Raw genomic sequence first — 15,824 nt, 5'->3', positions numbered from 1 at the left:
CCCCAAGATTATTAAATTTTATTATATTTACAGGGAAAGATACACATGGCAAAAAAAAGAAAAAAGTAATCATCTCCCAGTCTAGCAGGACAAGACTCTCTATGAACTAAGGCAGAAATGTAAAACCCCAAATAAAGTCCAAAATGCTATTCTGAAGTACCTTAAAAGATGTTAGAATCCAAAAGAGCAGTGAAAAGAACTAACGGTTTTATTGAACATGTAAGAACATTTGCTCTTAAAATCCTTAGCTTCGGTATATATTTATACATGAAATATTGATATGTCCCAGTAAGGCAGTTAAGGTGTTCTGTTTAATTCAAGTCAGGAGGAGAAATAAAAATGCTTCAGACAACAACTGAGTATAAGAAATAACTTCTCACCTCATTCTCAGGTGCCTAGCTACATAAGATGCCGTCTGCATCTTAGTAGTTTGGATCTAATCAAATGTAACTTACAAGCCCTATTCCAATTCAGCTGATGCTTGCAGAACTTGTTCCTTACTACACAGAACTGTGTAGCTCATTCCAATGTAAACAGTATTTCTCAGTGGAAAAAAAAAATACCAGAACGATTTATAAGACAGAAAAGGAATTTTTATTCTGATAGAAAACATAATGAAATGGAGCAATTCAAAGGAAGCCACCAGTAGAACAAAGGGTAGGCTCTATTGACAAAACATGGACACCAGATTAAAAAAAAAAAAAAAAAGGAGATCTTGTAAAATTGTTTTCACCATGGTGCCAAATGGGTAGAGTACCCTCTGAAAAAAGAAAGAAAAAAAAAAAAGAAAAAAATTGTTTCCTCCATCATTGCATTTAGCTGCTGTAAAATGCACTTAAGAGTGGATATTAAACCATTTGATGACATTCTCAGAACATTGCATTTCAAGTGCACAAGGTGAAGGAAAGCTCAAGGCAAATTAATGTGATCATGGGTTCTGTTCCCCTCACCCCCCCATTCAAAATGCATCCTCTGTGTAATAGTTTTTACCTACAAATAAGGCATAGTGGTTCAAGGACTATATTAAATTTAATTGAACAGAAGAAAAAGAATAACAAAAAAAAAACCTCTTTCCAGAAATGTACTTTATTAAGGAGGGTAAAAAGCATTGTTCAGACAGTCCAAATAGGCAGGGCCCTCTGCGCTGTCGGCTTCCTCGGGTTCGAAGTCCTCTGGATCTGGTGGCAACTGGTCAGTATCTTCATCGGAAGTTGATGGGCGTGTGAGGATTATTCGAGGTATCTTTGGGAAGATGTAAGAAATTGCAGAGACAAGACCGAGGTCAAGAATAGGAAGTGTTTAAAAAAAGTATTTTGAAGGCACAGAGAAAGCAGACAAAAGTAAAAGCATGCAATGGATGTAACACTAAAGAGCCTTCAACCAGGTGAACTGCTCTATACCAAAAAATATATCGCTAATTAAACCAAGATTTAAACAATCTGCTTTCCTCCTTATTAGCTAAACTGTTTAAAACTTGCATAGCTTTTAAAACTCACAAAATATAACGAAAATATTTAACAAAATAAAGACAAGTAAATATGGAAAATATACACATTATACAAGTACCATTTTTTTTAAGTAAGTTCACTATTTACAAAATGCATGCCCTTTAAAGAGACACAAATTAATTGAGGACCATAAAACCTCAGCACTTAAGGAAGTGCAAACAGCATTTACGATAGCATAATAATTACTTGGCTCTGAAAATGATAGATTTTAGCCTTGCTATGCTATTGACCAAATGTTTTAAAATGAAATGTTAAGAAAAAAGATCAATGTTTCAATTCATTAGCTTAATAAATATTCTGCATGGAGTTGATTAATACGATCAATGTCTTTGCCAGGACCTTTGTATTCTTTGGGAATTATGTTGCAGTGTCCTTAAACTAATACAAAGTTGTAAATGATAAAAGAACAGAATGTCAGCATACTAAAATAATGCAGCAAGAAGGATTTGCATTGGCCAGTGACTTACTGCAAATTTAACTCTGATGTGCAAGTCCTACTTTTCCCAATACTCTCAAATCTAGGACATAACAATAGTAATAATAATAATAATAATAAATTGATATATCTAACAAGTACATAGCGACATGCAACAGACAGTCCATTTTCCTAGCAGTTTGAAAAAAATAAAGAAAAATGGTATTTCTTATGTACTAGAGATAATGGTGTTTTGTTGTATTTCTTCAGCTTTTTAAGAATGTTTAACGTTGACACCATACAAATCAATTGCTTATAATACTGTTTCCTTGTTTCAAGTTGCTTGATTTTGGGAGTAATACAAATGCAGGGGGATGTTTCCTAGTTGCTCAGCCAGCCAGCCACTAAGTTTCTACACTTAAGTATCCTCCAGGCTCCCCAGACAAAATAAGGTAAAACTCCATTGATCAGAAGGGGAGCCCAAACCCTAGATCACAGGGGGTGAAGATGTTCAGGCTCCATGAAGATATTGACAGGAAGGTGTCAGTCTGCAGCTGATTCTCACACCCAAAAAACTGTAATCTTTTAAAATGAGGATTAAAAAAAAAAAAGCTTAACAAGCTTAACAAATAGACATTGTTAGAAGCTTTAGATAGGCTATATTGGAAGTACTGGCCAGACTAATGTTTCTGTCCTGCACACCTGACTATTTTTATGCTCTCCACACATCAGATCTTTATCTGAACTCCATTCATTGCTAAAGACGCCTCTATCTTAACCGCAGCCATCAGAGAAGTGCTTTGTACTGCAGCAAATGCATATATTGTACATATAAGCAGAACTTCAAAACACTACCTGTCACAACTACAACCTGAAAAGATGGAACTGAGGTCTCTGCCCTACCTCAAGTTTCTTGCAAAAATAACCGGGCCAAGTTTCGCATCGCTTTGAGCTAGCTTCAAAGCTGAAGGAAGGTCTGTCCTGGCACTTCCCAAGCCTGCCGTGTGTTTCATTACAGGCTCTGAAGGAAGATCTTCTGGTGCCTGGCCCTTAGCCATTCTGACTGTCAGTTACTGAAATGCTCTGTATGAGCATGGTTTGTACTCCCCAGCCATCCCACTTGCAAGGGATCAAATCTGATTTTCTAACAGAGCTTTTATTTAAAAAAATAACTGCTTTTGAAACCATTTTCTTGCAGTTTCATGATCAACTTGTCATCCAAAGATTCACATTGCCTGACCTTCCACGCTGCCACAAACGGAGAGAAACCTACACGGTAAGACCAGTTTGCCTTCTACAGCCCAGACTGAACAGCTGCTTTCATCATGGCTGCCTCAGAGGTGTCACTGAATTGACAATTCTTGCTTGTGGACGGGGCCACCTACACAACAGCTAATTGAGGGCAAACACAATTCAGAAACGGAGTTTGCATTTTCCAAGATCTGTTACAGGGAAAGGAGACTCAAGCCTCTACTTTTCAGGAAGTTACTGTTTATGTCAAAAAAAAAAAGAAAAAAAAAAAAGTGAAGACCGTGATAGAGAGTACTGGATTGTTAAGGGAGAGTGAATAAGGAAAGATGCTCTAGTTAGAACTATGATGTGCACGTTTCTTCCATTCCATTCCTTTCATGACTGTCTTCATATTGAGATTGGTTGCAAGAAAATCAGCATTTAGGTTTTGCTGACTTTTTTTCATGTTCCATGTTCCCCCTTTTTTTCATCCCAAACAAGAAAACTCAACATCTCTGAATTTCCATTATGTTCTTTTGTCTGTTCCACAGTTGCTCAGCCCTTATCTGCACTTTCTGATTTTTATGTTTATCGTTATTGTCCACAGCTATGTAATAGGTGAGTCCTTTTGGAGTACTTTTCAGGATACATATTTGAATCCATACTGCTCAAATAAAACAAGTCACAGCAAAGAGTAAACTATATTCATAGCCTAACATGCATGGGGCAAAAAAGAGACACTTCGTATGGAAATCATAGAATCATAGAATTGTTAAGGTTGGAAAGGACCTCTGGAGATCATATCGTCCAACCCCCCTGCACACGCAGGGTCACCTAGAGCACGTGGCACAGGACTGCGTCCAAGCAGGTTTTGAAGATCTCCAGAGAAGGAGACTCCACAACCTCTCTGGGCAGCCTGTTCCAGGGCTCTGTCACCCTCACTGTTAAAAAAAATTTCCTTAAGTTCCTGTGGAACTTTTGGTGCTTCAGTTTGTGGCCATTTCCTCTAGTTCTGTTGGTGGTCACCACTGAAAAGAGGTCGGCCCCATCCTCTTCACTCCCTCCCTTAAGGTATTTATATACACTGATTAGTTCCCCTCTCAGCGTTCTCCAGGCTGAACAGGTCTTTCTCTACAGAGCTGCTCTCCAGATGGTCAGTCCCCAGCCTGTACTGGTGTCTGGGGTTATTCCTCCCCAGGTGCAGGACCTTGCACTTGGCCGTGTTGAATTTCATGAGGTTTTTCACCGCCCAGTCGTCCAGTCTGTCCAGGTCCCTCTGGATGGCAGCGCAGCCCTCTGGGGTATCAGCTACTCCTCCCAGTTTGGTGTCATCAGCAAACTTGCTGAGGGAGCACTCTGTGCCTTCATCCAGGTCATTGATGAATAAATTGAACAGGACTGGACCAAGGACTGACCCCTGGGGGAGCCTGCTAGCTACAGGCCTCCAACTAGACTCTGCACGGCTGATCACCACTCTCTGAGCTCTGCCATCCAGCCAGTTCCTAATCCACCTCACTCATCTGTCCCACACTTCCGGAGCTTGCTCAGGAGGATGTTGTGAGGGATGGTGTCAAAAGCCTTGGTGAAGTCGAGATAGACGACATCCACCGCTCTCCCCTCATCTATCCAGTCGGTCATTCCATCATAGAAGGCTATCAGGTTAGTCAAGCATGATTTCCCCTTGGTGAATCCATGCTGACTACTTGAGCACGTTCTTATCTTGTTTGGAGACAAACAAGAAGAAGAAATAAAAAAGAAGAAATAAGAAGAAGAAATAAGAAAAGTCTTTCTAACATGGGCAGCTGAGCTCTAGAACAGTGTTCCTAAACAATGTGTGGGTTTTCCTTCTACCAGCTACTTTTTTAGAAATGTTCATTTCAGTGTAGGAGGACAGATTATTTAGGACTCTGTGTTGCTTCATGCTAATACTTTACTACATCAGTTTTAAAAAATAATGTCTAAACTTTGTTGAAATTCCAGAGTCCTCCTACTCACTTTCCATCATCAGGAAGTCATTATTAAAATAACACCCAAAGCATCAGTCAATATAAAACCATCAAAATATGTTTTTTTTTTCAGAAAAATGATAATATATAATCTGAAATAGGTTATTATTTTCCCTTTTCACTGAGAATATATTTTCAATGCTTAAAACAACCTTTAAAAAAACCTTTAAAATTTTCTTTAGTACAAGAATTTCCCTTATTATTCTATTTGCTTATTTCTTACATTTTGTCATCATAAACACTAAGACATCAAATAGTAAAAAGAGATCTATTTCATTTCTGTTTATAATTTGGCATAGCTATAAATCAGATGATTTCAGAGCACCCCATTTTATAGTTATCCCCCTCCTTTGAAAACCGAAGTCCTTCAGCTGAAGCATAGTCCCGGGCTGTGTGCACGTCTGGTCCACCAAGGGCAGTAAAACTAACTAGGCGATACCTTGTTAAAACATGGTAATTGAAATGACCTGCAAATATGCTAAAATTTGCTTAGTTTTTAACTTCTAACTGTGCATGTGCACTTTCTTTTTCTGCTTCTAATTAAATGTTTGTCCAAAAGGTTACAGAACAGTCCATAAATCCAGTTCACGGGCTTTTTCTAATCTTTAAGAAACAAAATAGAACAAAGCTCCTCATCTTTATTCTCTTTCAGAAGCCTGCTTTCCTCTGACCTCCTCCTCCAGGTTTCCATACTCCAGTCTTAGCAGGATGAAAAAGCCACAAAGACAAGGGTCACGGCCAAAACACAAGTCTCACATGAAAGATTTAATCAGAAGTGATAGGTCAAGGAAAAGCAGAGAGCCAGGCCAGCCTTTGGGGAGACACGCTACAAATTGCAAAGTGGCAGGTCATATGAAGGGCTAAAATTTGGAAGTACAGGGGCAAGGAAAAGGGATTCGGATTAGCCTTTTGAAAGAAAAACAGGCGTACTTTTAACCCAAGTTCAAAGAGATCACTTTTTAAAGAAAATATCCCCCAGCTAGGAAACAGCTCTAGGAAGAAAATCTGCTTAGCTGGACTCCAGATGTTTAAACAGTATAATATTTTTAAACTTTGGATCAACAACAGATCTTCCCTGACACCAATGTACAGTCAGGCTGTGATTTCTATATTTCAGCTAATGAAAACAGCTCCCCCCTCCCCCCCCCCCCCCCCCACAAAAAAAAAGCTGCCTAGCTGAGAGTATTTGTAGGGATTTGTATGAACCTCATGAATTACTTTGCTATTTCATACCTAAATTATTACTACTACTACTATTCTTTACAATCACTGGTGACAACAATAGTGTTTTAGACTTTAAGGGAAGGAAATTTGGATTTCTCACTAAACAGAGAAAACATGTCATTGCTGGATGTAAAAGGTTGCTTCTGATAGTGACTATATTTATAAGAGGAACTCTCTAAATCAGATTTCCTTCCTTGGCTCTCAGTGAAGGACAGCATTTAGTCATTTTTAAAAAACAATACACAAAGTTGGATTTTTAAATAAGAGTTTTAAAAGATGCCAAAATATATCCAGTAAGAAAAGCAGAAAAGAGGCTAATCATCACACTTTCGCTCTGTTTAGACAAATTTACAATCTGCTGTTTTCTTAATTAAAGAAATACAGTGCTTTGTTAATGAAGATAGAGACATCATTGTGTGCACGAAAGCAGCCTTCTCTGCAAAAGAAAGCATTAGGGAATAACAACGAAAGACGAAATAAAGATCTAACTAATGCATTTTTGAATTTGTTACTCCGCAGTAATTTCACCTTCCCAACTGAAACAGGTAAGAAAATGGCTGCAGCAGAAAATACAGTGGCTAGAGCAGACCAGCCCGACACCTGCTGCCTTCCAGATAATGAAAACCAGCTAATGTGCAACTGGGTTTACAAAACCATATGAATTTGCAAATGTAATCTATGCATCCAACACAGCCTCCCTTTCATATAGTGTTATTGAGAACACTATGCTCAAGCATGGCTCTGGCCCTGTATTTTTGAGCTCGCTATATCGTTTTTGCTTGAGCAGGCTGGTGAGGGCCCCATGCAGATGCTGTGGCGTGAACCTGTCCCTCTTCCATGAGCCCATCCTTCACCCCACACTGTGCTTGATGCTTTGCTCTAAAATCTAATTTAGCTCAGCATGGTTTCCTGTAGGGCTGATGCACCAGACAAGTGCTCACTCCAGTTCACTTTCCCCTAAAATTTACTCTGTGGGAATTTTCTAAAGATCGATATCTCTTAGAGCCCAGTTTCAGAAGGCGACTATTTTCTTCACTTGTTATTGGGATAGTAAGAGAACACTTTGAATGTTTTATCTATCTCTCAGTGTGAGTGTCACATTATTTGGGCCTGCCATATTTAAAGCTAAGCTCCTTTCTCTTCTTTTTCTATGGTATTCTAGTGCCTCCCAAGGGCAAAAGACAAAGAAGTGAAGTCAAAGTTACCATCACATTCTGCAACAGACAAAAATGAAAGAAAGATGCATCATTGTAGCTCTACTTCCCTTGGACACAAAAGACCTCTATTTTTCTCAAACTGAAAACTGTCCTCATTCCATTTCTTTCATCTTTTGGTGTGCCACTGCATGCTGACTTCTCTGATAAATAGGAAAAAAAAAAGTCAAGTTCCAAAGGATTACATTTACTTGCTTCCCATATAAACATTTATGGACAGGTGCTGTAAAAATCTTTAAGAAAATTCATAGCCCTGACCACACTAGGAGACCAAGTAACTGAAAAGATACTGCCTACATGAGCAATGATACATTCGAACCCATATCCCAAGTTACCAATTCTTCTGTTTTTGAAGATAAGGTTATCAACACAGTGGAGCAAGGTTGTCACACCTGAACATCTGCAGCAACTCATCAACAGTCTCTTTTCCTGCTGAATTCCCACAAAATCCATGAAGACAACTAGTACAAAATCGTCCATTTTTCAAGAAGGGAGATACTGCTAATCATTTGTGTTAGTGTGGTAGGTCAAACAGCTACATGTGTATGTCCTATTTTATTCTCAAATCATATGCTAAGTCCTACCACATCAGTCTTGGTGCCCTGCTGAGTCTGTTTATCTCTTATCTCTGTTTTTGCTTATATTGCCTTCTATGTGATAATTTCATTTTGTACATCTTTTTACCTGTAATACTTACATATGCAAATATGGCATCTTGAAAAGATCAGTTAATGATTTTTTAAAAAGGGTATGCTATTTGGCTAGCATATTCAGTTATATAAAAGTAGAACTTCAATGGCAGGAGAAATTGAGAATGACATCACATATCAAGTAGAAGGGTGACATCAGAACTGAGATGGCATTGCTCATTCCTCCTACTCCAAACTTATTAGTTTAGACAGCAGATAATTATGATTTTAGAAAACCAGTGTTATTTTAGCACCATATTTAAATCTCCTGAAGTTTACATCATCAGAGCAGGTTTAGCTCAACCACAAAGGTTCCACATCGGCTACTTAGCATGAAGGTAGCACAAGGTAGATACTTAGCAAGAAGGTTTGCACAAGGTGCAAGGCAATGGGGAATCCCACACCAACTTCTAAAACTACTTTACTAAAACAAGATGGAAAAAAACCTTATCTGACAAAATCAAGAGTACTACCTGTAAACATTTTTTATTGTTTGAACGGTTTTAGCAAGAAATCTGTCTAATCTGTCTTTTAAGATGACATAGACAACTGTCTTCTCTTACAATGTTTCTCTGAGCTATTATTCTACTATTTTGCTTTCATATTCAAATGGGATAAGACAATAACTAACGAAAGAAGATGATTTATCACCTTCTATATGATCAGAACTTATGATCACTATAAACTACATGATCAAAATTTTCTGATATGGCTAGAACAAAAATACTCAGCTGCATAGAGAAAGGTTTTGATACTTACATTGCAGAAGATTCTTAACTGGAAGAAATGCACCAGACTTTTTCCCTGGAAAGCCTATGTCAACTGGGAATTAAGATGATATATCTATTTTGATTCTCACCCATTTAAGGTCTTTCATGACTTGCATCTAAACCATGAAGGCAGAAAAGTGCCTGCCTATTTATTCTGGGGTTACAGTGTTTGCTTATCAATCTACTGCAGACACTGGGACATTTCACTGCACAAACTTTCATATATATTATAGGTTCTGTTAGTGCTGAAGTATTTCTTCTGTTTTTTTTTTTTTTTTTTTTTTTTCTCACCAGAATCAGGAAAACTTCATAGCTCTGTACTTTCAACATCAGAACGAAACAATTTGCTTTGTAGTTTGAAGAAATTCTTCAGATTGTTAATTACAGTGCAGCTGTGCTACACATTCAGTTTTCATTGATAACTCTTTGTTTAAGCATCCTTTAAAAAGTCTGCATAAGGAAATTCACAGGTTAAAGACACAAAATTACAGGAACTAGTATGATGGTAAGACTTAAGGTGAACTATTATATTATTTAATAGATGCCTAATTTCCTTGTGATATCTATAGGCCCAAAACAGATCAGAGAAGATGTAATGATACATTTCATGAAGTGATAGGAGATGGAGAAACATGCTGACACCCTCCACTCAATACTGGATGAAGTCCACGAGGAATCCAAGTTTATAGCTGGAAATACTAATCAGCAGATCCTGGTGGAAGAGTCAGAGCTTTAAACAAATAACAAATGGAGAAGGGTTGTATCTGGGCAGTTCTACGTTTGAAAAGAAGAGCAGGAAATAACAAGGAGAGGGCAGAATAATAGAAAAAATGAGAACTTGCAATAGACTCCAAAATCCAAGGTAGAGTAACATGTTAAAGTCAACACAAGGCGCTAAGAATAACATTCAGTTGTCCGCATTTTAAACTTTTTTTTCTTCAGTTAGACATAAAAGACAAAACAATGAATATAAATAGCTATACCTGTTTTCGCTTTAGTCCCTTCTATTTTGATGCATGTCTTTATGTAAATACTCTAATTTTTAAGATTATCATTTTAAAATCTAAAGACTACCTTTAAATCTAAATGATTTTATTTTGAAAGAAGAAGTTGCAGGCTATATACACTGATGCTGACATGTGACTAATATAACTGGCATAAGTCTGTAAAATATGATAATTAGAATATATGTAATTACAGTTAAGAGTTTTGGGTCCTTTGCATTCCAATAAATGCTCAGCCATAATTAAAAGTGAGGGTGATTCTAATTTTTCCCTTGTAAAACAATGACTTGGACTGAAAGAATTTTTCCTTATTTGTCCAACTAATTACTGCTCATTCAAACTGTCATGAAATCTTCATGAAACCTTAAGGCTGGCACAAAGGATCAGGATTTTGATTTAGCTGGACTAATTAACAATTCAAATGAGGCTTTCAAAGGGATCTGGAGCAATCAGGCCTGTGAAAACAGAGAAGAAAACCAAAATAAGGCAGCGACATCATCCTCTGACACCACTTGGAGACAGTATGACCCAGGGCAAAAGCTGGCTAGAGGTCCATGGCTGGCAAGTAAGAGAGAAATCATCGCAAATAGCACGTGCAAAGAAGATGTTTATTAAAATTCAATAAAAATAAATAGATGAAGAAAGATTCCCTGGAAGGAATCATGAGATGGAAGAGGGGAGAAGGAAGATGCGCACTGCAGCACACAGTTCAGCTTGTGCAGGAAGCAGAAATCAGACACCTCCTTTTCCATCATGCCTTCCTCCTGCCCTTCCCACTCTCCCTTCAGGCAGATGCACCCACCTTCTCCTGAAGTCTAGTCAGAAGTATAAATTAAACTATTTTTCTAGATTTTTAGTAAAGGAGAAAATTCTGTCCTGCAAATAAATTCTTGTTAAAAACAGAAAAACAAACAAACAAACAAAAAACACTCTATTTTTGTATTTTTGCACTGGCTCCTGTCAACGCTTGAAACCTTCAGCCACTTGATGCCATCTCTATGTCTTGCTCAAGGTAACATTCGCTTGGTCTGATCTGTCTCCTTCTCACAGCTGAAGAGATTTGGAGGGAGGCAGGGAAACCAGCTGCCTTAATCTGCAAGAATACCTCATAGAAAATGGTCATTTCCTCTTTTTGGAAGGAAAACACCAGAAGTCAGATACTCAAGCAAAAGATTCAGGCTCCTAGAACTAGTACTAATCAACCTTTTCAACAGCAGTCCACCTGTGGGAAGCCTCATGTTTCCTGAAATATGGCTCAAAATCATAAAGAAAACAAAGTAGAACAAAATGAAATAGGAAAAAAAAAAAAAAAAGAAATCAATTGAGTCATTTTCAACAGGAAAATTCAGCTTATCAAAATGGTTCACAAGAGGGTGTTGGTGACCAGAGGTCTCAAAAACAAGTTTACTTAAGCTTCATGCAAATAAGTAATTGGCTAGAGAAAAACATTATTAATCTCCCACTTGGAAAAAAACCTGCAGCTTAATTCCCCCCTTCTTAAACAGCAACCCACAAGGTACAACGTCACAGGAAATTAGACTCACATGGTCACTTGCTTGTTTTCAGTTAACTAACCAATCATATTATTTTTTAAAAAACAGATGGTTAAAAGAAACCGAATGTGGTCTTACAATTAAAGCCATACAACATACACTAATGTATTGAACCTTCATTTTTTGCCATTGAGTTGTGAGTGACTATTCTTGGAAAATTAAAACTGTCCCAACTGCCTGGTACACCTGCCAGAACTGCAGATGTGCAGGCAGACACCCATGACTGGGGCAGATCTTGGGAAAGTTTCTTTTTACAGAAGCACATAGAGGTGGACCAGCATTCTTAAAAATACTCTGCAAGTTCAGCCACTGCCTTTTACAACCTCTATGTGAGGCTTCACCTTGTCTGACATCAGTCACCTATAGCATGGATGTGCCTTTTTAGCCTGTCATGGCCCTTCCCTCCCAAGTCAAAAGGAAAAGACTATCACTCCCAGATAGCAGTTCACACCTTCAAACCCTCCATCCTAAAAGATATGTCCATTAGCTGAGTGCTCTTCGAAAGATGTGAGGTCCTAGACTGGTGCAGGATACAGCTAGGAATGACTCCTTACGTGCTTGGCCATCTTACTTACCGTTATGGCATGGCTTGCTGTCGGGAAGGTGCTGCTCTTAGGGGAAGCTTCAGCAGGACCAGCATCAGGGATGTTTGGTTCTGAAATGAGGGACCCCTTTAAAAACAAAGGAGCATAAGTGCTTTTTTTTTGCTTATTCAGAATACTGCTTTAAAAAAGAAAAGAAAAGAAAAGAAAAGAAAAGAAAAGAAAAGAAAAGAAAAGAAAAGAAAAGAAAAGAAAAGAAAAGAAAAGAAAAGAAAAGAAAAGAAAAGAAAAGAAAAGAAAAGAAAAGAAAAGAAAAGAAAAGAAAAGAAAAGAAAAGGAGAGAGAAAGAGCGATTCTCTCCCTCTTAGGTGAGTTGAATGAATGTCTAGCCCTATTGCTGTATAAGGTTGCATGAGGTGGCAGCAAACAGACAGCTGCTCCTCTCCCTGTTCCTCATTTTTGCCAAATACAGTGTGTATTTAAACTGTTGAAATTGTCCGTTCTGGAATAAGAACTCATAATACTTAATATCTAGGGATGATAATGGTTATTTGTACACAGATCAGTCCTATGGTCCAAGCACCAAAGCTCCTGCCGCCCATCTGAGCGCAGTAGTTCCTCCTCAGCCCCCAGCCATACACCTGCACCCGCGGCTTCCACATCCTTTCAGTAGATGAATGATTCTGCCATCTTGTGGGAGAAGGAAAAAACAGATCTATTCCCTGGCAACAACAGCATGACTGAACAGTCCCGAAATTTGTTCTCTTTTTACTTTTCTCACATATTTGTTAAACTAACGGCCCCTAGCAGCAAATATTTTTCAGATAACTCTAGAAACAGGAATAAATTGCAGTTTCATGAGAGAGCACAGGAGCAAATTGTTTGATTTCTGAGATACCGCTCAACAACCAGAAATCCTGACTTTTTATTTAGTTTTTGCAGATAATCTAGTGATATGAAATATTTAATGTCTCCCTTACATTTGTTAAAAAAAGGTATCTGTCGGCCTTTATTAAAAGGAAAAAAGTAAAATCCTACATAATTTAATGAGTAATTACCCTTTCTTTTTTAAAAAATTAACTTGCATATGTGAATGTAGGTTCATAATCCTTTTTTATTATGTCTATAGCAGAGTTTAAAAAAAGTTATTCAATTATAGCGAATTTGGCTTTGTCCAAAATATGCTACAAGAAGTATGCCAGAGTAAATGTCATTAATTCTAACAGAGCGACAGTTTAAGAGAACAAGAGCTGGACAGAAAAAAAACAATTATTGACCCATTTCATCTCCAAATAAATGTAAAGGCTCTCCTCCCATTTTACCTTTTCCAGTAGGTGAAAAACAAACGAACAACAACAAACAGTCAAAGAGTAGGTCACAGGGGCACAAAGCCACCTGTGATCTCCACAGCTGCAGAGAACCTCTTGGGAACCATCAGACTCACTGGGAAGGATCGTGCTGGAAGACATTAGGTCTGTAGTGGAATAGCACAAGAGACCCCTTTGTTCCTTGGCACTGTAAGCCTCCATCCAAGTGGATTTATGCTGAGCTGTTCCTTCCCTTACCAAAATTATCTTGGAGAAACAAGCTGATGGAATTCATATTTCTTTGTAACAGCTGCAATGAGCTTGTCTAGTAAATCTAAGGCAATGCCACAGGTCACCTTCCTTGACCAAATACAGCCAAGTTATTGCTTGCAGAACTGCTTACTAAGACCATTATTTTCATTTATAAACCAGACATTAAAGTGCAGGCTATTTTAAAAAGCACTTTAAAAAAGATCTGAAAACCGGAATATAATAAAAAAAGAATACAAAGATTTAATGTCACTGTATTTTATATATATATTTATACAGAGGGAGAGAGAGAGAAAACGAATGTGGTTTGGTAACTATCTAAATAGCTAAGCTTAAATATAGATCCCAGACTCCAAACATCTCAAATTTGGATGAAAGATTTTAATGAGGAAACAGACTTTGTGTTAACAGACAAAGCACCCACCTCCACGCCTCTGTCTCCTGCTTGTACCCCAGCCAAGTCTGTGGGGCCATCCCTCGGTAGCCGTGCAATCAAAATCCCCTGGAAACATAAAACACAAGCTGCAGACCTAACGCAGTTTCTGTTATTGTCCTCAGATGTAAAAAGCACAGGGGAAGTAATTAAGTTTCAAAACTTGTTGTTCTGCTGCCTCTATTAAAATAAAAATTAAGCGTCTTAGCACATTAGCAGGAGAAAGGGCCCCTTGGCTGACTGACACGTACAACAATGACCATAAGCCATTAATTGTTTACACTGTGCCATAGGGAGCAGACTGGGAAATAAGGTTTTATTTAAAGGATAATTAAAGGAGAAGATGTGAGAAATGCTTCCTGCAAGTCCAGTGAGCTCCTGGGAATGAGCAAATGGGACAGAAGGGGCATGAGGATTGTGAGGACTGAAAATGGAGTGACCTTGAATGCAGGTGGAAAATGAAAGCTAGCCAGTGGTGCTTCAGCCACACAGCTGTCGCTGGGAAATCATCTGGTTTGCTTTTCAAAATCATTCCTTGAGGAGCTTCTCCATTAAAATCTACTGCCAATATCTATTTTGGGAAATAAGGTACCCATTTTTCTCCCTTGCAACTCTATTAGTAATGCAGTGACATTACATTGAGGACAACCTCAAAAAGAAAACAACAAAGCATAATATCCTCAAAGAACTGCTCGTCAGTCTCTGTCTAATGGTTACTAGATAAGTTTTGAGTAATGAAATGCACCTCATCATTGTCTTTATATGGAGATGAGCCCTTTCCACCAGCAATGCTAATACCAAGACTCCCCATTTGACTGCACACAGTAATGGTTATCTGGAAGAGAATTATAATAAATGGGCTGATTAATCAACATGAGTAACGAAAGTCTATCTCCCGTTCTGAACACCAGCACATTTTCCCCCTATACAGCTCACACAGAGAAAAACAGTGCTATTCTTAAATACTACGGCATGCAAGACTAGGCTTTACTCTTTGCTAACAGTTAGAATGCACTTTTTCTAAACTACAGGTTTTATAGTCATGCCAAAGCTCTAAAAGGCTGTTTATCATGTGCACTTTATTTTGCCCAACTTCCTCTTCCTGAGTTTTGCCTCTGACCAGCTTCATTGTTTTTAAAGGAAACAAACTGGGAGCCAGCTACTACCAGTGGGTGTATTCAAGCCATAAGGCAGTGGCAAAACTCCAGCTAGACCCAGCAATGTCACCACTCCAGCCAGTGCCACAGAACCTCCTGGCTCCACACTGGCAGCACCAAGTGCATATGCTGGAAAAATAAGTGAACAAATCAGATAGATAGTTCATAAAACCCATCGTTAACTGAGCATTTGTCACGGCAAAACCAGTATACATCAGGAGTGAAAAGCAATTATTTTTGGATAAGCTTAGTACATTTGTTTTCAAACTTCAGGAAGAACTTTTTTAAGACCAGATAGCTGAACTTGCGCAACATTATAGTAGCTTTTTTAAAAAAACACTTTTTACAATTTTTTATTTCTGTCTCTGCGTATGCACTGCTCTGTCAAAACACTTGACAGCACTGCAACCATTGACTTAAGAGTAAAAAAGCCAGGAAGTCTTTTTAAAAAAAATAAATAGAAATTGGAAGCCATCTAATTTGTTTTCTTTACTAGTATTGC

At 38.1% G+C, this 15,824-nt stretch overlaps 1 protein-coding gene across 2 annotated transcripts in view; it reads right to left on the bottom strand.

Moving 5' to 3' along the window:
- Positions 1 to 1,070: 1,070 nt before the first annotated feature.
- Positions 1,071 to 15,824, bottom strand: part of LRRC1 (leucine rich repeat containing 1) — a 96,340-nt gene continuing 81,586 nt past the window's right edge. The window contains exons 16-19 of one of the 2 annotated variants that reach the window (XM_088530610.1): positions 14,911 to 15,000; positions 14,157 to 14,234; positions 12,189 to 12,284; positions 1,071 to 1,242 (exon numbers count right to left, since the gene is read on the bottom strand). In XM_088530610.1, coding sequence (XP_088386736.1) covers positions 1,090 to 1,242; positions 12,189 to 12,284; positions 14,157 to 14,234; positions 14,911 to 15,000 — 417 coding nt within the window. In that variant the 3' untranslated portion in view covers positions 1,071 to 1,089. The remainder of the gene's footprint in view (positions 1,243 to 12,188; positions 12,285 to 14,156; positions 14,235 to 14,910; positions 15,001 to 15,824) is intronic. The other variant, XM_088530611.1, reaches the window with a different exon arrangement.

Source organism: Tinamus guttatus, unplaced genomic scaffold (genome assembly GCF_059628265.1).
Source record: "Tinamus guttatus ecotype Peru unplaced genomic scaffold, ASM5962826v1 Tinamus_guttatus_pri_ptg000383l, whole genome shotgun sequence".
Classification (NCBI taxonomy): domain Eukaryota; kingdom Metazoa; phylum Chordata; class Aves; order Tinamiformes; family Tinamidae; genus Tinamus; species Tinamus guttatus.
The sequence above is the reverse complement of the archived record's forward strand: the minus strand, read 5'-3'. Positions and strand labels throughout refer to the sequence as shown.